Genomic DNA, 24,185 nt, shown 5'->3' on the forward strand with positions numbered 1-24,185 from the left:
TGTGCTCGTGAAATTACTGGGGGGAGCTACAGTATCTACACCTTGTTCATGTATGTGAAGCTGTAGATAAGGTTCAATTCCAGCAACAAAACATCTGAATTTTTCTTCATTCTTTGCATTAGCCTCGTATGTGGGAAAAGCTTCAGCCACCAAATTGCTAATTTCGCTAGGCAGGCGTGTACGTGCATTAACCTAACTTTGAAATGTGGACGGATTAACTTGTTTGCCAAAAACAGCTTTAATATTTTCTTTCACTTGTTTATAGTCTTTCTTAATGTCATCAGGCAAACTGTCCCAGTAGTTAAACCAGTAGCAGTACCACCCAGACAAGTTAGAAGAAACTTTGATAACATGGCGTTATCAAAATCACCGTTAGCCTCCACAGTCACTGATTCTGCTTCACTCATTATCGTTCACAGTTCAGACTCACAGTATCCCAATGTTAATAAAATGTTCCAAAAGTCAATTTAATAAGAATTACCATATGATGTTCTTGTCATACTGTTTCTTTAAATTTTGCGGTCAAACCGAAGCTGTAATCCACCGTGATCAAACACTGCTGTGAAAAACGCACTAACAAATATGTCCACGGTTGAAACACAAAGCAAAGTAGACGATACGGATAAAAGAAGGCCTAAATTTTGTGCATGATATCAGTTTCCAAAGTCGTGATGCCACATCCATCGCATTTAATACCTGCCAAAGAGAAAGTTCACTCACGTGCTGTGCACATCGTGCAACCTGCTGCCACCAGAAATCTAAGAGGTGTTGTAGATCATATAAGAAAACTCCAGTCTCTTTAGAATGGGTCTGTCAAAATAATGCAGGAATACACTTTATGTTGAACTTTACTGACATTTATTTGAGCATGAAATCAACTCACATTTGGCGTCAAACACATTTTTACCTCTACACATCTACTGTGTCTCACATGACAACCATTGTGCATGTCATCGTGCCCATCCACTGTGCATTACGTCACATACATAAAGAAATTTATCCCACTTATATAACAACTGAATACATACTACAAAACAATAAAAATAAATTAGTATTATTAAATAGAATAGTATTATTCTGGTGATCAATATCAACGATTGTATCGGCCAATACAGCTTCCAGTGATCAGTAATCAATGATTGGACTCAAATAATCCTGATCAGAGCATCCAGATCGTTTCACACTGCAAGCGTATTTTTTTCGCCGTGCATTTTAAAGGTGTTATAGAGGATGTTTTCAACGACTGAGAAACCAAAGACTGTTAGTGAGTTTTTGAAATGAGCGCATGCGTAAGAACAACCCCCCTCCTTCACAGCTCGTTTCGAGGGAACGCCTCCCAAAACTCGTGCACGAGTATTGGAACACGAGTGTTTGTTCGTTTGTTCGTGTTAGTGGATTCATTATGTCGGACTCTCCGCAGGTAACTCATAATCTGCAGTTGTTACTCCTGACAAAACATTGCATCCGGAGCCTGTGGAAAGTTACTGGAGCGCGCACGTCTCTCACAAGGAACGTCACGGCAGTGATTGACAAGCCAGAGGGCCAATTGTTTAAGCGATGATCGCGAAAACGATTGGCTGATGTTTTTAAGGCCCTACCTCGTGCACAGATGAAGTATATTGATAATATTCCTTTCAGCGCACCTAATAAATAGTCTTTTATCAGTTAGTAAAGACATTTTCAAGTAATATTGCAAAAATGTATAAAACAAAACATCCAGCACCTTTAACCAACAGATGCATTCACAAAGGCAGCAGGAGCAGCGTGACGGGGGTTTCATTGCTGAGTCTATTTTTGATGCTTTTTGCTAAAGAGAAAGCACACTAAGTATAAGTATGTCTAATGTGTTTTAACAAGAATTTGAGTATGACAGAAAAGAAAATTAAAAATCAAAAATAATTATAGAAGATTTACCCATTTAAACTTTTTTTTTTTTTTTTAATTATTCAATTTGGGTTAAAGTATGGTGTGTTATAAAAGACTAAAGTAAACTAGCTGGAAAATATGATATATAAACATTATTTTAGATATTACACAGAGATATATGTAGGGTTTCCCTTATTTATTAGCCCAATTAATTATAAAGAGTGGTAATTAAGTTACAGGAAATAATAATTGAATCAACTGATTCAAACTCAACTGTAAATTATTCAGAATTAATATTTAACACTTCATCAATTATTCATTCAGCAAAAATTGAGTTTAAAATATTTTACCAATTCTGGATAAAATATTATCCTGTGGCCAACAGTAACAATATTTTATCATGATTATTATAAGCAAAAGGTAGCTAATCTTTAAGTTTAAGACAATAATTTGAAACAGCACAAGAAAATTGTATATGTGAAAATCAAAACAAGGCTTTATTGACTACTTCTAATGATTACAAGAAACTAAGGCTAAACACACACACAAACACATTCATGGAGTTGATATGAGTTATGAAGAAAGTCCCAAGTTCAGTGCTAACTGAAACCGTAAACTGAGAAAAATCACAAAATCAGAGCTTTGGCTTGATTCTTTCTGTTTAAAGGAGTTTCACCAGTTTCCAGCAAGACAGAGAGAAGTTTTGCTTGTACCTGCGTTTGCTCTGACAGCTGAGGTAATCGGGTTTTCCGTGACTCATGTGCAGAGGAATTCCGGCCTGGATTGGCTGTCTTTGTGGTGACGTCTTATTTTTCGTGTTCTTTTTCGAAAGTCTTTAACTTTCCTGTTCCATAGATAATACAAGAGGCTTTTGTGAGAGAATCGATTGATTTAATGTGATCAGACCCCACGTGATAGGTTTTGATTAGTTTACATCTGATGAGCTGAGAAGTACTCAGTACAGAGTTCTTTGTTAAAAGAAGTTGTGTCATCACTTCCGTTAAGGCTGGGGGTCTTGGGGTCAGGAAATGGATCTTTGGTCAAATGAAGCTTTGTTTGGTCATGTTCCTTGTCGATAAAGTCATTTGGTAAGTTCTGTCGAACGATGCCCTACATATTTATTGGCTGCAGCCAAATAAAACCCGAGTTTGCTGGCATGTAAACGTGCATGTGGCCGATGATGTAAAACACAAAGCTTACCTCATTTGTGTGCGACAATGGATGACACAAGGCCTTTATTTATTTATTTACGTTTATATGTGAATGTTGTACACCTCCCCATGTTAACAAACTTTCAAGACTATCAAGTTTATAAATTACTAACTAAATACCAAATAACCAAATAAAACAAATTTATAGTTGTCTTTAAGGAAATGCTCACTTAATATGTAGCTTCGAGCCGCTATTGTGACACTGTACAAACACTTCCAGTGTGAATACTTACGCTCACATGCTGCTCACGCTTGCTGTGAGAAACAGGCATTACATTAAAACAGATTAGCCAGCAGCCTGGCTGCTCAAACAGGAAAAACATCAATTCTTCCTAGATACAGGAATGTCACTGTGTGGGTCAAACTCTGAGTGGATGAAGCATAAGCCATGAGAGGGAGTAATTCTTGCTTTTTGTCACCTCAGGAAAATATATCTGTGATGTTTTTGAGACTCTCATATATCAAGATGGAGCTGTACATAATCATTCTCTCCCTTACCATTGTTCTCTCAACTGATCCTGAATGTAAGTAAAGTTTTCAATTGCTTAGGTACTATTTTTGTAAATAGTAAAATGGCAAACTCCTAACTGATCACAACCATTAGTCATTTATTTAAAACCTAATGTACTTTCATTAGAGGTTTCAATGTTTTTTTAACACAATAACATTTTCATTTTTGTGTTATATATTTGGAAGTTTTTTTTTCTTTTTATATATATTTTAATCATTTTGGTATTTTCCACAAACAAGTGATAATTTTAAAGCAAGTGGTAACTCAGTAAAAACTTCAAACAATGTAATGAGAACATTTCACTCAATCTGAAAAAAAAAAAAACAATCTTCAATTTAATAATTACAACAATCAGAAAAGTTATCTTTGTGGGTAATTGAGTTGCCTTTGAGTTGCCTTTGCTTTGTGGTGGCTTGGAATTCCAATGGTAATCAGAAAATACATGTTAAGACGTAGGGTAATTGAGAACATACCATGTACAACTGAGAATTTAAGAAGTTGTAAACAAAACAGTTGTGAAACATTACTAGTTAAACTATCAGCTAGTAACAACAACAAACTCTGCAATAGTTAATTCATTTATTTATATCAATCTTTTTATTTAACACAGTGTGCATTCATTGTCAAATTTTTGTTTTCTTGTTTTCTTGAATTTTTCTCTGGAGTCTGAATATCAGTAATTATCAAAAAAATGTAGAAATTTTGATTTACAGTCGCTAAGAGGAGCCAAAACGTACGATAAGGGCAGAGCCACTTTTACTAAAATGGCTATAACTCAAGAACAAAATCACCAAACTCAAAACTAAATTTTTGGTCACTATAAACAAAAAATGTGACTAAGTGGCGCTATAACAGGAAAAAAACACATGAAAACAGCTGTAACTATCCAACCGTTAGTACGATCGACTTGAAATTTGGTATGCAATGTCTTGGTCAAAGGGGGCATGAGAGTCTATGAGGACATTGGCATATCTCAAAAAACATGGCCGCCATCGGCCAATGAATTTTGAGCACCTATTAGACAAGGTTAACGGAGGCCGACAGGAACAAAAGTCGGTGGGCATGTTCGACTCACTGTCCTAGAGGTCTGTAAGAATTTTGAAAGAAATTGTCCACTAGTTGGCGCTAACAAGTTTTACGCCTCAGTAATCACGTGGTGTTTCACAAATCCACACAATATGCTTATCATTTGATATATCTCCTTATGCTGAACAATTTTGCCTCAGGAACCCGTCAATCAAACCGTTCATTAATTATTCACGAATATTTGAAGAAACTACTTTTGCGAACTAGTCCTAGGTTTTTCACCTGATCTGAGTAAAATCAGTGCAGGACAATTTTCTGGACTCTCTAGATCAATAATTATCAAAAAAGGGTTGAACTTTACCCATTGGGTCACTATAACACGGTCATTTAGAAAGTGGGTGCGGTTAAATATACCCAAAAGTCTATAAAACAAACAAAAATTCAGAACTTAACGAAAATAGGTGAGCACATGCAGGATATGACTCTAAAGAAGCACACCAGTTTCTATGGAGATTGGTCCAATGACACCAGACATGCCAGGTTTCGGCTTATGGTTTGTGCAACGCTGTGATTTAGCGCTTAAAAAACTTTTGCGAATATCTTCAAAACTGTTAGTGTGATCGAGGCGAAACCACCGTAGGAATCATGGAACCTAAGTTAATTTAACTAAACAACAAACCCCAAATGCCAAAATGTTGATAGAAAAAAAAGTCCAAAAAATCCAATCAAAGTCTCTCATGAGTCATTTTAATGCTCTCATATACAGGTGCTGGTCATATAATTAGAATATCATCAAAAAGTTGATTTATTTCACTAATTCCATTCAAAAAGTGAAACTTGTATATTATATTCATTCATTACACACAGACTGATATATTTCAAATGTTTATTTCTTTTAATTTTGATGATTATAACTGACAATTAAGGAAAATCCCAAATTCAGTATCTCAGAAAATTAGAATATTACTTAAGACCAATACAAAGAAAGAATTTTTAGAGATCTTGGCCAACTGAAAAGTATGAACATGAAAAGTATGAGCATGTACAGCACTCGATACATAGTTGGGGCTCCTTTTGCCTGAATTACTGCAACAATGTGGCGTGGCATGGAGTCGATCAGTCTGTGGCACTGCTCAGGTGTTATGAGAGCCCAGGTTGCTCTGATAGTGGCCTTCAGCTCTTCTGCATTGTTGGGTCTGGCATATCGCATCTTCCTCTTCAGAATACCCCACAGATTTTCTATGGGGTTAAGGTCAGACGAGTTTGCTGGCCAATTAAGAACAGGAATACCATGGTCCTTAAACCAGGTACTAGTAGCTTTGGCACTGTGTGCAGGTGCCAAGTCCTGTTGGAAAATGAAATCTGCATCTCCATAAAGTTGGTCAGCAGCAGGAAGCATGAAGTGCTCTAAAACTTCCTGGTATACGGCTACGTTGACCTTGGACCTCAGAAAACACAGTGGACCACCACCAGCAGATGACATGGCACCCCAAACCATCATTGACTATGGAAACTTTACACTGGAACTCAAGCAACATGGATTGTGTGCATCTCCTCTCTTCCTTCAGACTCTGGGACCCTGATTTCCAAAGGAAATGCAAAATTTACTTTCATCAGGGAACAAAACTTTGGACCACTCAGCAGCAGTCCTTTTTATCTTTAGCCGCTTCTGACGCTGTCTGTCGTTCAAGAGTGGCTTGACACAAGGAATGCGACAGCTGAAACCCATGTCTTGCAAACGTCTGTGCGTAGTGGTTCTTGAAGCACTGACTCCAGCTGCAGTCCACTCTTTCTGAATCTCCCCCACATTTTTGAATGGGTTTTGTTTCACAATCCTCTCCAGGGTACGGTTATCCCTATTGCTTGTACACTTTTTTCTACCACATCTTTTCCTTCCCTTCACCTCTCTATTAATGTGCTTGGACACAGAGCTCTGTGAACAGCCAGCCTCTTTTGCAATCACCTTTTGTGTCTTGCCCTCCTTGTGCAAGGTGTCAATGGTCGTCTTTTGGACAACTGTCAAGTCAGCAGTCTTCCCCATGATTGTGTAGCCTACAGAACTAGACTGAGAGACCATTTAAAGGCCTTTGCAGGTGTTTTGAGTTAATTAGCTGATTAGAGTGTGGCACCAGGTGTCTTCAATATTGAACCTTTTCACAATATTCTAATTTTCTGAGATACTGAATTTGGGATTTTCCTTAGTTGTCAGTTATAATCATCAAAATTAAAAGAAATAAACATTTGAAATATATCAGTCTGTGTGTAATGAATGAATATAATATACAAGTTTCACTTTTTGAATGGAATTAGTGAAATAAATCAACTTTTTGATGATATTCTAATTATATGACCAGCACCTGTACATACATGTTCCTCACATATTATGGTAGCCTAGTTTGTGCTGAATACAGTGTAATGACACTTGTGCCATTAATATGTTTATGAACAACTGAAAAAAGCACAAATGTCAGGGCATGTCAAAACTTCTCCAGGCCCCAAATCAGCCTCAGGCTCCAGAGGGTTAAGATTGTCCTCCTGGTTGCATTGGCCTCGGTGAAGACGGTAGGGGACCTGCATGCATTTTTGGTTGACAAATCGTGCCAGGAATTCTGGCCCGGTGACTCTCATGTTATCTTGAGACCCTGGTCTAGTGAAGAACCCGTTCTAGTGTCGGCTTGCAATGCCATTCCTGCCCCCTGGGCCAGATACATGCATCCATTACTCCAGTAGAGCTCCCTGCTTGGCGAACCCTGTTCCTCCACCTCCCCTTGTGGCTTGGACATTGTGGAGTGTCTGATGCCAGGCCAAAAAAAATAAAAATCTCTGTATCTGATGTTGAAGTACCCCTCCACATGAGCGACCCCATGTGTTTTGTCCATGGTCAAACTCCCCAAATGTTACAATACAGAAGGCTCAGAGCAGTACGTAAGCAGTACGTAATGCTTTCAGTGGGATCAGATGGCAGGACTTGGAGAATCTGTCTACAACCACAAATATGCAGGTACATCCATTAGAAGCTGGTAGGTCAGTGATGAAGTCAACTCCTAGGTGTGACCATGGGCGATCAGGAATGGGCAGAGGAAGGAGTTTGCCAGATGGTTTGTGGCGGGAGCTCTTAGAGATGCCGCAATCCCTACATCCCTGCACGTACCTTCTGACTTCGGATGCCATATTGGGCCACCAGAAGCGATCTTTCAGCAGCGAAAGGGTCTCATTGACCCCTGGGTATGGGTGGAGTGAATAAGTGGAGTGCGTCATGCTCTGGTGATGTATTGCAAGCCTGGTGGACAACCCGGCGGAGTGTTGGTGGAGGCATTGGTAGAGGGAAGAGTCTCCTCAGACCAGGTTATGGGACTTACAATCATCTTCTCCGGCAAGATGGTGTCAGGCTTCTCCGTCTTCACCTCAGGAGCATAGAGTCTGGATAGAGTGTCGGCCTTGGTATTCTTGGATCCAGGTCTGTATGAGATGGTGAAATTGAAGCGGGTAAAGAAAAGAGCCCAGCGGGCCTGTTGAGGGTTGAGTCTTTTGGCTGCTCGAAGATATTCTAGGTTCTTATGATCAGTCAGTACTAGGATGGATGACGGGCTCCCTCCATCCAATGCTTCCACTCCTTGAGGGCGAGCTTCACAGCCAACAGTTCTCGGTTGCCAATGTCATTATTTACCTCCGCCGGGCTGAGCTTGCGGGAGAAGAAGGCACATGGATGGAGGCGGCTTGGATTCTCCTGCTGCTGCGAAAGGACCGCTACTACTCTGGTCCGCTAGCCATCAGAGGCTTTAAAGATCTATATCCTATCCAATCCAATTGCTTCCATTTTAAAGAAGTTAAACGAACCCTTATCAGCCAAATTCTTCAGCTTCAGCTTGTTCTCTTGCTCAATCATACAAGCTCACCATATCCACCGCAATTAACACCATCAATCCACTAAAAAAGTGAAAATACTCTATCTCACTGCTGCAGCAGTGTCTTCACACTTGATTCTGCAGGAGCCCACTCTGTTCTAAAGGTGCGTTCATGTGGCCTCGAAATTCCTATAGTTACGAGATTCTAGCTTGTAAAAAGTGTTCACATCCTCATAGAGCTCATAATTACAGCTTGTAAGCTGGGAGATTTCTGAAAGCTCCCAAACCCACTGATAGTGGTGCCATGGAAACACATAATTCCCAGTCCAAGGATGTGAACAGCTCCCGAGTACAACGTGTTGTCATCTCAAGATTCCAGGTAAATACGAGGTGGCATGAATGCAGCATTACACTGCAGTAGCAGTGTTGTCTCCTCCACTCCCACAATAGCTCCATCTCTGGCAAACCTTGCCTTCACGGCACAGCAGCGCTATCTCCATGCTCTCGCAGGAGCTCAGTTTGTCTGGCTGACCCTTCCACTGCAGCAGCAATGATGTCCCCTCCGCTCCCATAGGAGCCCAGTTCTATAGCTAAATTTGTCCTCTGCTACAGCAGTAATGTCCCATCTGCTTCTGCTGGAGCTCAGTTTTCTGGGGAGGAGAGAAAAAAACTTTCTCTCCACCGCTGATGAGGCTTACCCGTCTGATGCTGCAAGTCTTGATTTCCCAACAAATGCTGCGAGAGTCCTCCCGGTCAGTTTCCATCTTTTCTCCTTCCTTGTCCGGTGAGGCTTACCCATCCGATTCCATGAGTATTGGTCTCCCATCGGATGCAGTGAGAGCCTCCCGGTCGGTGCTTCCTTCCTCGTCCGGCGAGGTTTACCCGTCCGAGGCCTTGAGCATTGGTCTCCCGTTGGATGCCGCAAGAACCTCTGTGTCGTTCTTCTGTGCTTTTATTTTCTGCTCGTCCATCAGCGAGGCTTACCCGTCTGATGTCATGAGCCTTGGTCTCCCATCGGATGCCGCGAGAGCCACCTGGTTGAGCCTTTGGTCTTTTACCTGCTTACCTTATTTGTTTTTGACTTGGTTAAATATTCACATTCTTCATGGTATCGTTTGCAAGGAAGAGAAGCTATTTTATCCCATTCAATGGTAATTTGATGTTTTCACTTCAGTTTTGTTGAATTCTGTTCACAATGTTGATCTTGTTACTGTGAAAAGCGTCAGGCTGCTGTTTCAGCCATCATACAGTAGAAAATGTTCAAATAGGTTTAACAAGTTGAGAGAAGTCGATCCATTTCTTTGTTGGAAGGGTGTAACATTAAATGTACATGTAGATTTAATGTTGTCTTTTTAAATAATCACTTTCCAATATGACAATGGAGGAGAATTGGAGGGGCATTCAGCGGACAGACATCGACACACTTTTTTTTTGTATTTATTTCATCAAATGACAACCAAAATCAAACCCATAGAAGCTCGTGAACAGTTCTGAAATGGCTGTGTGCAGGTTATACTCATTCACAAGCCGAGTGAGAGTCGTATTCACAAATGTAATGTTAATTATTACACCAAAACAAAATACAAAACTTTTCAATAACATTCAAAAATATGATTATTTTGTGTGACATTACATTTGTTATACATCGTTGGCTGTCACCTCCTCAGCCTGCTTCCTTTAGTGTTTTTTACATGTAGAAAATGTGAAAATTGTATTACACTGTCCAGTTTTTCCCTGAATGATGATGTGAGCTGTTGCAATTCTCGATTCAGCATAAATGACCTACAGTAGTGAAATTTTTCACAATCACGACAAAAAATCTAAAAACTCCCCTAACTTCACTAGCAGAAAGGCAGCGCGATATAAACAAACCCAGACTAGACCTGAACGCGGTGTGACGCCAGCTTTACACTCTCTATATCTACCTCTTCGATTGCAATCAAGTCTTTCAATTCAGTAGAAAAAGTCGCTCCTCTTCATAACATAATGTTCACGTCCAAAATATGTTGTGATTTTCTGTTTATACCTTTCTAAACCAGCACAGAAAAGACTTTTCTTCATCTCTTCCATTCTAATTTTCACTGCTTGCCCTCCACTGGAATTTTGCACGTCACCAGAACCACGTGATTGCAAACAACCTATTTGCACAGGTGGAGAGCATTCAGTTAATCAACTCAACCAATGTCAAGAAGTATAAATTCAACAGACTTACCTCTGTTAATCTGAGAGTTTATCAGCATCCCTCCTCCACCCCACCTGAGCTTACGCTCGACTGCTTTTTATTTAATTTAGCTCAGCATTTAATACTATCCAATCACATTTTAATTAAAAAAAAAAAAATAAACCAGTTAGGCGTGAATTCTGTAATCATAAAGTGGTACTATGATTTTTTTTTTTTTTTTGTGATGGGGCTAAGGGATGTTTATTTTTATTTCAAACTACTCCTGACTATGCCACTCCAATTTTATTTGGGTAGGAGATCCCAGATGACCTAAAGGTTTCCCTGCATGGCTATTCAATTCAATGAATATACTTAAGGCAGAATTACTCTAAACAAAGTATATTTTTATTTAAATACATGAATTCTGGTCTCATTTACTTTCACTCAAAATCTGGCCAAACTTGTTCATAAAGGGTAGTGGTAACTAGAGGGTGACATAACACTTAAAAAGAAAACCCCACAAAATTAAATAAATACCAAAAAAAAGAAAAAAGAAAGAAAAAAAAAAGTAATACAATTTCCAATACACCTGTCACGAACTCCGTAGCTCCCTCCTCTGGCCATCGGAGGGAACCCTCACCTGAGTACTGACATTCATTCACTACATTTCCCATCAGCCTTCATCCTGGACTAATCACCTGCCAGGTGTAGCTCATTTATTGGACCATATAAGGACTCACATTTCCCACAGTCAATCGCGAAGTCTTGTATTGCCGTGGTGTACAATTCTGAGTGTTATTATTCTGTCTGACTGATTGCCCGTTGCTGATCCTGTTGTTTACCGTCTTACAAACCTCTGCTGCCTGTCTCTGACCTGTGCCTTGTATCCTGATCTGTGAGTGTTTGCTGCCAGCACTGACTATTGCCTGTTATCTGACTACGATTCTGCCTGCCCTGTATTATACCTGTTTGCTCCTGATTTTACCCTGCCTGTATGACTACGCTACTGTTTCATTACAACACCACACTAATACACAAGATACTCAACCACACACCATTTCCACACTACACTTGTATAGATGGGAGTGAGACCCCAAGTTACACCCCAAGCTAGAAGAAATGGCCTAGTTGTAAAACACAAAATAAACCATAATAAAAAAAACACAATAGACTAGTACTGGGCCAACAAAACAATACAAAAGAAAAAAAAAAACATTATGTTAAAGAAACCAAAAAAAACTAAAGGTAGGGAAAAAAAAAAAAAAATCCCTAAGACTTCCTAGCTCATCAATCCAGATAGCAAAACAGAGAATTTTGCTATCTGGATTGATGAGCTAGGAAGTCTTAGGGAGTTTTTTTTGTTGTTATTGTTGTTGTTGTTGTTGTCCGTCAGAGTGGATCTAAATGGATCTTCCTCACACGACAGGACTGCTACCTGTTAAGGCACTTCAAACTGATAAACAAAGTTTCAATCTCCCCTTTTGCCAAGACACCTCAAACTGCGCCACACAGCCCTAATCCCCCTTCTGGAGATATCTTATCTATGCAACGCAGTTCAAATTTCCCCCTTTGGAAAGTGTCCTGACTGTAATCCAGAGATATCTTAACCATGCACCACAGCTCAAATTTCCCCATGGTTTGTCCCCTTATCCAAATTTACCAAATTTTCACAAATGCTTTCTTCCTAATTCTCCCAGCTCTTTCAACCAGACAGTAATATTTAAAATGCATTAAAAGACAGAAATAACAAGATGATACATAAAAGATATAAAATACATTAAAAAATGAAATAAAAATGGAATTGGAAATGGAATTAAAAGAAATTAAAAAGATAATACGTATAAAATAAAATGCAAACAGTTCAGACATAGCACAGTGCTCAATCAGAAAATGCATAGATAAAAAGATATAAAAGCGGATTCTACATTTTCTATGTGGATGTTAAAATCCCCAGTAATAGCAAAACAGTCAAACTCAGAGGAAATTGCTGATAACAGTTCTGTAAAGTCCTCCACAAAGGCTGGAGAATATTTTGGAGGCCTGTAAATGACTATAAGTAGAATGCGAGGAGCACCTTTTAACACAATACCCAAGTGTTCGAAAGACAAGTAATCACCAAATGACACTTGCTTGCATTGATAGACATCTTTAAATAGAGCAGCAACACCTCCACCTCTCCTAACAGCTCTGCAGACACTCATAAAAGTAAAGTTAGGAGGGGCTGTTTCATTCAGGATTGTTGCACTGCAGCTGTCTTCAAGCCATGTTTCATTTAGAAGCATAAAAATCTAGGTTGTTTGTGGTTATTAAGTCATTGACTAGAAGTGATTTATTTTTAAGTGAACGGATGTTTACAAGTGCTAATTTAACAGTCTTACTTTCTGTCTCTACAGTAATCTTAGTTTGACGTGTAGTAGGTAGCAGATTAAATGGGTTTGCCAAACTGTTTGAGAAGGCCTTAGGCTTTCTATCACGTAATAAAACAGAAATAGAGAAAGCAACAGGCACACTGGGTTCCCGTTTGTTCTGTAAACATTATAAGGTCACTGTTATCATAGCGGGGACCCGACACACATCACTGAGAGCTGTTATCGGTTGTTTTTGATTCACCTAGAACAGATGGAGGAGGGTGAGTGCCCTGGCGTTGTGGCAGGGGCTGAAGAGCTCTCGCAGGAGGAGGGGGGAGGGTGAGCTGGGCCCACAGGCTTTGTTGGTTTTGGGGCTCGCCTTTTTGTTGATATCTGGGGGCTCGCAGCAAAAGAGTGGGCGAGTCTGGTTCCAGCATACACCAGTTCCTCCATTTTCTCTGAGAAGCACAGAAGAGGAGATGCTGGAGAGCGGGATAACGTGTCCGGTGAGAGGGGCTGTTGCTCTGGTGTTAATGGAGGCTGTAATATGTTGTCCTGGCTTCCCTGGCTGTTTTCCCGAAAGTCATCCTTGGGTGCTGAATCTTGGAGCAGTTCTAACACGTCACTGTCTATCGGTGAGCTCTGTGGACAGGGCTCAGTCAGGATTGTGTCCGTGAGCAGTGGTTGTTGAGGCTGTATGGTGTTATCAATGACCTTGTGGGATGTGTCAACCGCATGTTCATTCAGGTGCTGAAATGAAGTCCTGTGGTCAGTTGTACTCTGTCCAGGTGTGTTTGTGCCATTCAGATTGAGTGGATTTGCACACACTGCTAAAGGATGATGGATGCAGAAGTAGATATTGTCCTTTAGCACACTTGAGCCCAGTTTGTTTGGGTCCAGGCCATCATGTGTGAACATTTGTTTCTGACTCCAGAAAAGATTGAAGTTGTTGATGAAATTCAGTCCCTTTAAGTTGCAGGTTTTTTGCAGCCATGTGTTAAGCCCAAGCAACTGTGAAAATCTATTTGTTCCTCTTGCTCGGAGTGGTCCACTGATGAATGACTGAACTTTTAGTCTTCTAAGCATTTCAAAAAGTTAATTGAAATCCCTTTTAAGGAGTTCTGACTGCTCCTTCCAAATATCATTCTTCCCCACATGGATGATTAGTCGGTTTGCAGTCTTATATTTCATCAGAATGCTCTTCAGTTCCCTGTTTACATCAGAAACTGTTGCTTGTGGAAGGCAGCATGTAGTTGTATCCCTGCTGCTAATGTTTCTGATAATAGAGTCACCCACTATCAGAGTCCTGGGCTCGGCTGCTCTCTGAGCTGAGTGCCGCTGACTGTTCAACCTTGAGCGGCAGTTAGCATTGGTGTTAGCTGCTGGCTGATTTGATCTGTGTCCGATCATGTTTGGGGATTCCTCACCCACTTTCATCATGTCTGGAGATTCCTCACCCACATTCATTAACACTTCAAATCTGTTCTCCAGATGTATTGGAGGTGGTAGGGAGCTAGTGTTTGGGGTAGAGGATGCTACTACAATATGTGATACCCGTGACAATCTGATGTCTCGAGTGCCTTTGGGTCTCGCTCCCTGTTTGTGCCATCGATTAGTATGTTGATCAGTTTTGGCACTCAGTATGGTCTGTTTAGGGGCATTAGATTCATGGGACTCACCGAATGTGTGCTGAGGACGTCCATGACAAAGTTCTCTTGTGTGTTCCTTCTGGTTTGGTAGTCCCGCAAGTAACTTTGTTTCAAGAACTGCAATCCTTTGTAGAAGTCTGCGGCAGTTTGTGCAGCAGGTAGATTCTTCAACCAGAGGAGGCATATTATTTCTAATCCTTTTGGATGTAGGCAGCTGTGTTTTCCCTTCTCTGTAATGTAAGCTGATGGCTGCCGTCAGTGGGAGGCTGGTTGGATAAAAATTCCCCTTTTTTGTAGCAATTCTTCCAGTTAAAAATTTGTTGGTGCCAAGATTTGTCATTTGAGCACTGTGCTGATTTGCTGTAGTTAAAATTAGGAGATAAAATATAAAGCAATAGAGCAAAGCATGGAGCTGTAAGCAAGAGCGTCCGAACAGTAGCGAAGCAGGAAGTAAGAATACATTTAAAAGTACACTTCAACCATTCAGCAACTACTGCTTGTACAGCCCACGTTAATCAGCATGGACATTTACAGCATGTGTCTAAAAATCAACAGAACATGTTCTTCCAGTGACCAACAACCACCTGCACACCAAACAATTCATGCACCACATGGCTTCAACAAAGGAAATGCTGTATTTAAAGGCAAAGCATACCTTCTAACAATACACACAGCAGCGTCCCCTGTTGACTTGGCTACATTTAACAGACAGATCTCAGAGTCAATGTAAATGATAGTCTGTCTCAAGTGAAATACTGTAGTGCTGGCAGTGGCGCAAAAAGTGGGTATGCGCTATATGCGGTGCATAGGGGTGTCACACCATGGGGGGCGCCAAAGCGATGGTTAATTTTTTTTATTAAATAATAAAAGTTATATAAATTTATATAAAAGTTATATATAAAAAAAAAAGTTATATAAATTTTAGAGGACTAACAGGCTAGAGTAGGCGCCGGTGCCCTCATAAGATTCCATCATAGAATTTAGACATAGAAGGGTAATATCGCGAGTGGGCAGGGCGCAGTGCTGAGTGAGCAGCAGTAACGTTAGTGAGTTGTAATTGAAACTCGAAAAAGATGGATAAAGCAAAAAAGCTATCGGGGGCTAAAAATAGAAAAAGAAAGAGGGAAAAGGAGATGGCATGTCAAGGGATGCGACAACAGCTAAATAAGTGGATGGTGAAAGGCAACAGGTAGGATTTAAAATGTGACGTCTATGCTTGGAGGCTTGCAAATATGTTATTCATGTTAACAGACTAGCTAGCGTTTGCTAACACTGGGAATGTAGCAGACAGAATATGTAGCTACCTTAGAATATGCAAAACCGAGGTTGCTGAGCTGAAAACTGAAAAATATAAGGTAGCATGTACAATAAATGACAAGAATCTGGAAAACAACTTTAATATCTCTGGTTTACCGTGGAATCATGCATATATTTGCTACCAAACTTGGAGGCTTGCAAATATTAATGTTGACTGACAAGTGTTTACTAACTTACTGCAAAATAATGTTGCTGATATCTACATTTAGATTTTGGTTAAACCCTTTGGTACCAATCCCATGCATGACATATCTCAATTTTATTAAAGTAAAATGACAACTGGTAAATATAAGGTAGCATGCACAATAAATGACTAGAAGCTGGAAAACATTACTTACGCAATAAGGCTGGTTTATCATGGAAACAAATAGATTTTTTTTACATATATATATATATGTGTACATATATACCATGTATATTATTATTTCAAACCCATACATGATGATGTCCGGCACACTTATTTATTTAGAGGGGGAGGGGGGGGGGGGGTATTGGAACAATATAAACCAGTATTTGTTCACAATCAGGAAATAGCACAGGTGCAATCTTACAAGTACCCAGGTGTGTATATAGATAAATCCTTTACATGCATGCATGCATGCTTATTTGGTCTGTGAACGACTTTCACAAAGATTATATTTCCTATGTAGACTGGTTTTATGGTATTGACAGAAAAATTGTGCTGCTTTTTATCAATCTGTGTTTAAAAAGTGTCATCAGGTATGGCTTGTCTACTTGGTATGGAAACCTCAACGTAAAATCTAAAACAAAAATACAAAGTATCATATGAACTGCTTTGAAATTAATTGGGCAAAAAGACTATCCTAGCATCCAATCTCTTTTTGAACTTTGTACACTGAAAGAGGCTAAAAATGATCCCAAGTCATCCGTCCCATGTACTATACTCCAACTATTACCCTCTGGGAGAAGGTACAGGATACCACAATACAAATTTAACCGATTTAAAAATTTGTTTGTGCCGGTATCTATCAAGTTGCTAAATTTGGAGCAGTGACACTTATTTTTATGTTCTTGTGTATTGGATGTATATTTATTTTATATATTGTGTGTATATATTTGGTAACTCTTTATAATAACGTTCAGTTATAAGTCATGTATGAATTATTAGTTAATGATTAACAAATCATTTACAAAACATGAATATACATTTATTAATGATTTATAAGTGATACACTAATAATTTATGAATGTTTTATTAATTCATTATAAGTAATTTATAAATTATTTGTTAATTATGAACAAATCATTTACAAAACATGGCTATATGTTCATAAATGATTAATAAGTGATATGTTAACAATTTATGCATGTTTTATTAATTCAGTTATGAGACACTTATAAGTTATTAGTTAATGATGAACAAATCATTTACAAAACAGGACAATATAAATTCATAAATGAAGAAAGGTGTTATGCTAACAATTTACAAATGTGTTGTAAGTTATCTTAATCAAATAAATCAAACAGATCATTAGTAGATGGTTTATAAGTTATTAGCTGATACATTATTTATCACTTATAATAACTGTATTTATGACAAAATTGTTTTAGTATCATTATCTCAATAAACAATTGTTAATCTTGAACAAATGTTGAACAAACCATTAGTAAATGATCAGTATGATTTATTGATGAAGTTGTAAGCTGGTCTGTGTTCAAAAGCACAAACATGCAGGTATGCTAAAGCACTATTTTTAAGAAGAGTAATTTATTTGTTTTGAAGTGGATAAACATTTATAAATCAATTACAGTCAGGTGATTCCAGTGGATTATATTAAATCCTTTCACTCATCAGCACAGGCTTGTGTTCTGTGTGGAGTGTGTGGGGTCTAGTGATGAAGTCATCCTCTGATCCGGATTTACCTTCCACTGAAGCTCACATCAGGTGCACAGAGTTAAACACTCCATGTGTGTCAGAGAAGACAGCTGTCTATACCCTCACCAGTCAGCACTTACACTGCACTACACACTACAAAGTGTTCAACACCTGTTATAGATTATAAATGCATGATAGTGTAAATGTGTAATTATAGTGTAAATGCATGAATAAATCATTTACAAAGCTTTCTGTATCCCCTATTCTAAAGTGTAAACTATTCATCACTTGTAAATGTGTTACGTATCATTTGTAAACCTTTCTTACCTGTTACAAATTATTTGTATATGTATACAAGTCATTTATAACACTTTCTGCATCCCCTATTCTAAAATGTAAACTATTCATCACTTGTAAATGTGTTACACATCATTTGCAGATCTTTTTTAAAAAATATGTACAAACTGCAATTTGTAAATTTACCATTTATTTGCCATATGCAAAGTATACCTTTCAGTTACAGGATATAAAAATCTATACGAATCCCGATATTTAAATTATATATTTTTATATAAAAATTATAATATTTTTATGCAAATATATTTTACTATTATATAGATATCTTTGAGCCCCTAACTCATCCCTTATACCTAAACATGACCACTTTTCAGCCACTTCACAAAAATAAAAACGCAATATAGATATAATTACAGTGACTGTTATCTTAGTTGATATACTGTTGTATAAAAAGTATAATTTTAAACTCCCTACTCCACCCTATAACCTTAAGCATAACCATTTTGACAATATACATAGTGTAACAGGCAGATAAATGTACGTTAGTCACAATAATTTATTTAAAATATTACAAAAAGCAGTATACAGAACAGACAAAACGACACGTGTGCTACATTACCAGCGATCCTCAGCGAACCAGCAAACATTGATCCTCAGTTGCTCTCTAGCTCTATTGCTGAGCTTCCTGTTACTGATTCTGTGAACTGTTACAACTCTGGACTTTCCTGTATTCTTGAAAGAACGAGTTGTTTCTTTCACCAGGTCATCCCCTTGGTATACTAAGGAATTGCGGGCTACATGCTCCCTTGACCCCATGCCTACTGAGATCTTTAAAAAGTGTGTAACATTCTTGTGTCCCTCCATTACTGCAATCATTAATAACTCTTTATCTACCGGTCAGGTTCCTTCAGCCCTTAAAGTGGCTGCCATCACACCAGTTCCTAAAAAATCTGGTTGTGATGTTGAGGACCTGTCTAACTACAGGCCTATTGCACATCTACCTTTTTTGGCTAAGGTTCTTGCGCAAGTTGTTAGCCAGTTGCAGCAACACCTGTCTATTAACAATCTCCTTGAACCGTTTCAGTCCGGATTTAGATCAGGTCATAGCACTGAGACTGCTCTTGTCCGGGTCACAAATGATCTTCTCATTGCTGCTGATATGGGGGTTTGTAGTATTTTAGTTTTATCGGACATTACTGCTGCTTTGAACACAGTATCTCATGATGTTCTTCTTGAAAGGTTGCATGTATGGGTTGGAATATCAGGTTCTGCACTTGAATGGTTTACATCTTATCTTAGTAATCGATTTCAGTTTGTGAGTCTGGGGAAAAATCAATCCGAACCAACATTAGTTCAACAGGGTGTCCCACAGGGGTCTGTACTTGGCCCCATCCTGTTTAGCATTTATATACTGCCTCTGGGTTCGATCACTCGCAAGTTTGGGTTAGGGTTTCACTGTTATGCTGATGATACACAGATCTATGTCAGCATGCACCCTAATCCAAACCTTGCAGTCACAACTCTTACGGCCTGCTTGGACGAGATAAAAGCTTGGATGCATGATAATTTTCTTAAGCTCTATGAGACAAAAACTGGGAGACAAAGTACTGGTCGTCGGAACTCCAATGGCCTTGTGTAAATTTAATAGTTCCAATTTAATTATTGGCAATCTTGGCGTTATTTTTGACACACAACTACTGTTTGATGCCCATATCAAAATGGTATCAAAAACTGCATTCTTCGCCAGACTTCGACATTCTTTATCGCTGCTGGATGCAGAAAGACTTATTCATGCTTTTATTACGTTGCGGCTTGATTATTGCAATGCACTTTATGTCGGTCTCCCGAACAAGTCCATCAAGAAATTACAATACATTCAGAACTCAGCCGCCCGGCTATTGACTTATACTACTGCTCGTCAACATGTCTCCCCAGTACTTTATAACTTGCATTGGCGTCCCATACAAGCACGAGTTGATTTTAAAATACTTATTTTAACTTATAAAGCGATTCATGGGACTGCCCCTGATTATCTCTGCAGTTTAGTTGCCTCCTACACTCCAGGCCATTCTCTCCGCTCCTCTGGGTCATGTATTCTTCAGCAGACAGTATATAATTTAAAGTCTATGGATGGTCGAGCTTTCTCTGTTTCAGCTCCACGTTTGTGGAACGCATTACCACCTGTAATTAGAAACTCTCCACCACTAGATTGTTTTAAGAGCTCTTTAAAGACTCACCTTTTTAGAGCTGCTTATTGTAATTGATTATGTCTTGTCTTACTGTATTGTCAATGTTGTTATTTATAATCTGTGAATGTAGCGTTTTGGGTCAAAGAAAAGCGCATTAGAAATAAAATGCATTATTATTATTATTATTATTAATATTATAAGTGATGAACAGTTTACACTAGAATAGGGGATGCAGAAAGCTTTGTAAATGATTTATTCATGCATTTACACATCATCTATAACAGGTGTTGAACACTTTGTAGTGTGTAGTGCAGTGTAAGTGCTGATTGGTGAGGGTATAGACAGCTGTCTCCTCTGACACACATGGAGTGTTTAACTTTGTGCACCTGATGTGAGCTTCAGTGGAAGGTAAAACTGGTTCAGAGGTTCACTTCATCACTAGACACCACACACTCCACACAGAACACAAGCCTGTGCTGATGAGTGAAAGGATTTAATATAATCCACTGGAATCACCTGACTGTAATGCATTTATAAATGTTTATCCACTTCAAAACAAATAAATTACTCTTCTTAAAAATATACCTGCATGCTTGTGCTTTTGAACACAGACCAGCTTACAACTTCATCAATAAATCATATACTGATCATTTACTAATGATCATTTACTAATTTACTAATACTCATTTACTGGTCACTGATCATTAACTAATATATTATAAATGACTTATAACCGAATGAATAAAACATTCATAAAATGTTAGTATATCACTTATTAATCATTTATGAATGTATATTCATGTTTTATAAATGATTTGATAAACATTATATAATAATTTATAAATTACCTATAACTGAATTAATATAACATTCATAAAATGTTAACATATCACTTATTAATCATTTATGAACATATAATCAGGTTTTGTAAATGATAAATTCATCATTAACTAATAATTTATAAGTGATTATTATTTATGAACATTATTATAAAGTGTTTCATGTGGAGAACTTTCCTCATATTAATGCATAATGATGCATTTAAAAGTTAATGGCCAATCGGATATTTATAAAAGTCCACATTGTTATTTGCAGATGAAAAATAACACAGATAACATTAAATAAATATTTTCCATCTGGTTAAACTGATTATTAGTCACTCAAACCTTGCAGCGTCGGTCGCGCATATCTGCCATGTTTTGTAGTTTTTTCACATTTTTGACTCGTGTTTGTAGTTCTGAACTGAATCCTCCTCCAACGCGCAATGGGTTGTGGGCAATATTAGCCTTTATAGTGTGCACGGATCCACACTTTGAAAATCTACCGGAAATAGTAGACTATCCGGGGATTTTTGGCATACTCTTTTCAACATACTATGCTTTGGGACACACTTATTTTAATCTCACATACTATTTAGGATGCATAGTATGGACACTGGGACACAGGGAGGGTCTCAGCAGGGTTCTAAATTAACTTTTTTGATCACCAGCCAATGTGGCTGGTAACTTTCTAAAATTACAACATCATGGCTGCGTAGAAGAAGGATCCGGGCACTGAAATGGCCAGCCTGCAGTCCAGATCTTTCACCCATAGAAAACATTTGGTGCATCATAAAGAGGAAGATGCGACAAAGAAGACCTAAGACAGTTGAGCAACTAGAAGCCTGTATTAGACAAGAATGGGACAACATTCCTATTCCTAAACTTGAGCAACTTGTCTCCTCAGTCCCCAGACGTTTGCAGACTGTTATAAAAAGAAGAGGGGATGCCACACAGTGGTAAACATGGCCTTGTCCCAACTTTTTTGTGATGTGTTGATGCCATGAAATTTAAAATCAACTTATTTTTCCCTTAAAATGATACATTTTCTCAGTTTAAACATTTGATATGTCATCTATGTTGTATTCTGAATAAAATATTGAAATTTGAAACTTCCACATCATTGCATTCTGTTTTTATTCACAATTTGTGCAGTGTGTCAGGATTGATAACTCGAGATTCAATTGCAAGTGACAAACTCCTTTATTAAGGAAGTGCACAAGAGAAAATGAACAACGTGAGTGGTCGGAAGACTGTGGTACAGCTGGTTCTTTGGCAGCACAGGGACTATAATGGGCTGATCTCCAAATGCAATCCAGCGCAGAACACCAGACGAGATAAACATCCACTCTGAACAGCGGCAGGAACCTCAGACGAGATAAACATCCACTCAGAACAGTGGCAGGAACCCAGGAGACGAAAGGCAGAACTGAAAGGAACACAGCGTGAGCCCACAAAACAATCCGACAATGAACGAACAAACACAGACATTAAATAGCAGTGCTGACAAGCAACAGCTGCAGCTGATCACTAATCAGCGCTCGTGGGTTGCCCAGCAACCACACGTGACAGTCAAGACATACACACACACACACACACACACACACACACACACACACACACACACACACACACCACAACAACAGAACAGGAATCCACAGGCCTGCGAACCGTGACACAGTGTCCCAACTTTTTTGGAATCGGGTTTGTAATTGAGTTGACCTAATGTGGTCTTTTCATTGAATTAACTTCAATGTTTAAATACAGATAACTTAAATGGTAAATATGGGTTTAATATAGTGTTGCTTTCGTCAATGAAAATTATGACTAAATATCGTCATCAACGAACCTTTATCACATGACGAAAACGAGACGAGAAGCAACGTAAATGCTGGTCGTGACGATGACTAAAATTAAATGTATAAATGCAATATGTTGACGAATAAAAAGGAGACTAAATGTGGTTTACAAAATAAAAACTATGCTAAAATGTCTCTTCATTTCATTGACCAAAACGAGACGAGACGAAATGTTATAACGTTATTTCGTCTCGTTTAGTCGCGTTATTATTATTATTTCTGTTTCCTGTGTCTCATTTCAGGGGCTGCATCAGGTGGCACTGTGCAGACGCAGGCGACGTCATTTTCTCAAGCCCCACTCGCAGCATTATATAGAAGATGCAGCTGCAGTGAGTTAGCATAAACCACAACAAACAAAGTTAAGTCTGACAGAGAAAATAACTGATATGTAGGGAAGTGTAGATTTCACATGCTCATAACTTTATGAAAAATGCACAGATCATAGAAAATGCACATCATAAGGCAGATTCTCATGATTAAAATGAATCCAAAATCAACATAATATATTGCGTTGATCACAAGATATTACTCACGGAATGATTTAACATACTTGGCAAAAAACATGTCACTCGTCTTTCCGGGATGCAGTGTGTATCCAATGTTCCTGGAACCATCCATGTTCGTTTTCCAACGTAAAAATAACACAAAAGTATCATTTGTAGGAGAGCATCACCAAAAAAGAATTTTTCTCTGATCTTTTTCTTTTTGTCTTTTATCAGCAGTTTTTTCAGCATGAAAATGTCCGAATGTAAATGTAATTTATATTTTCTAAAAAATTAAAGTGTATACCTACCTAATAATACCTACCTTTTGACTCTCCTTGCTACAGTTTTGGAGTCATGAGTCTTACTTTAAGAGACATCTCAAGGCATTATAAAGTATTATCTATAAGGTAACAATAATATAATAATATAACCTTGTTTGAAATGGGTTTGGCTAAAAGAAAATTTTGGTTTTGTCTATACTACTAGGTACTTATACTACATTGACTGGGTTAAATAGAATTACATTACTAAAAAGAGACTAAAATAAAATTTTCATTGACTAAAACTAGACTAAAAATGCCATCAGTTTTCGTTGACTAAAACTAGGCGAAAATAGTCATGGATAATTCTGACTAAAATAAGACTAAAATGCTCAGACTTTTAGTCGACTGAAACTTGACTAAACTTAAAAGAGTATGAACGTGACTAAAACTAATAAAAACTAAAATGACAGCTTGACACAAAGACTAGACTAAAACTAAAATTA

General features: G+C 38.3%; 1 protein-coding gene across 1 annotated transcript in view; it reads left to right on the plus strand.

Moving 5' to 3' along the window:
- Nucleotides 1-3,516: 3,516 nt before the first annotated feature.
- The window catches only part of LOC125269565 (H-2 class II histocompatibility antigen, A-U alpha chain-like), a 45,633-nt gene continuing 24,964 nt past the window's right edge, over nt 3,517-24,185 (plus strand). Inside the window, exon 1 of the mRNA XM_048192463.1 lies at nt 3,517-3,601. Coding sequence (XP_048048420.1) covers nt 3,517-3,601 — 85 coding nt within the window. The remainder of the gene's footprint in view (nt 3,602-24,185) is intronic.

The sequence above is a fragment of the Megalobrama amblycephala genome, linkage group LG6 (genome assembly GCF_018812025.1).
Source record: "Megalobrama amblycephala isolate DHTTF-2021 linkage group LG6, ASM1881202v1, whole genome shotgun sequence".
Lineage (NCBI taxonomy): Eukaryota > Metazoa > Chordata > Actinopteri > Cypriniformes > Xenocyprididae > Megalobrama > Megalobrama amblycephala.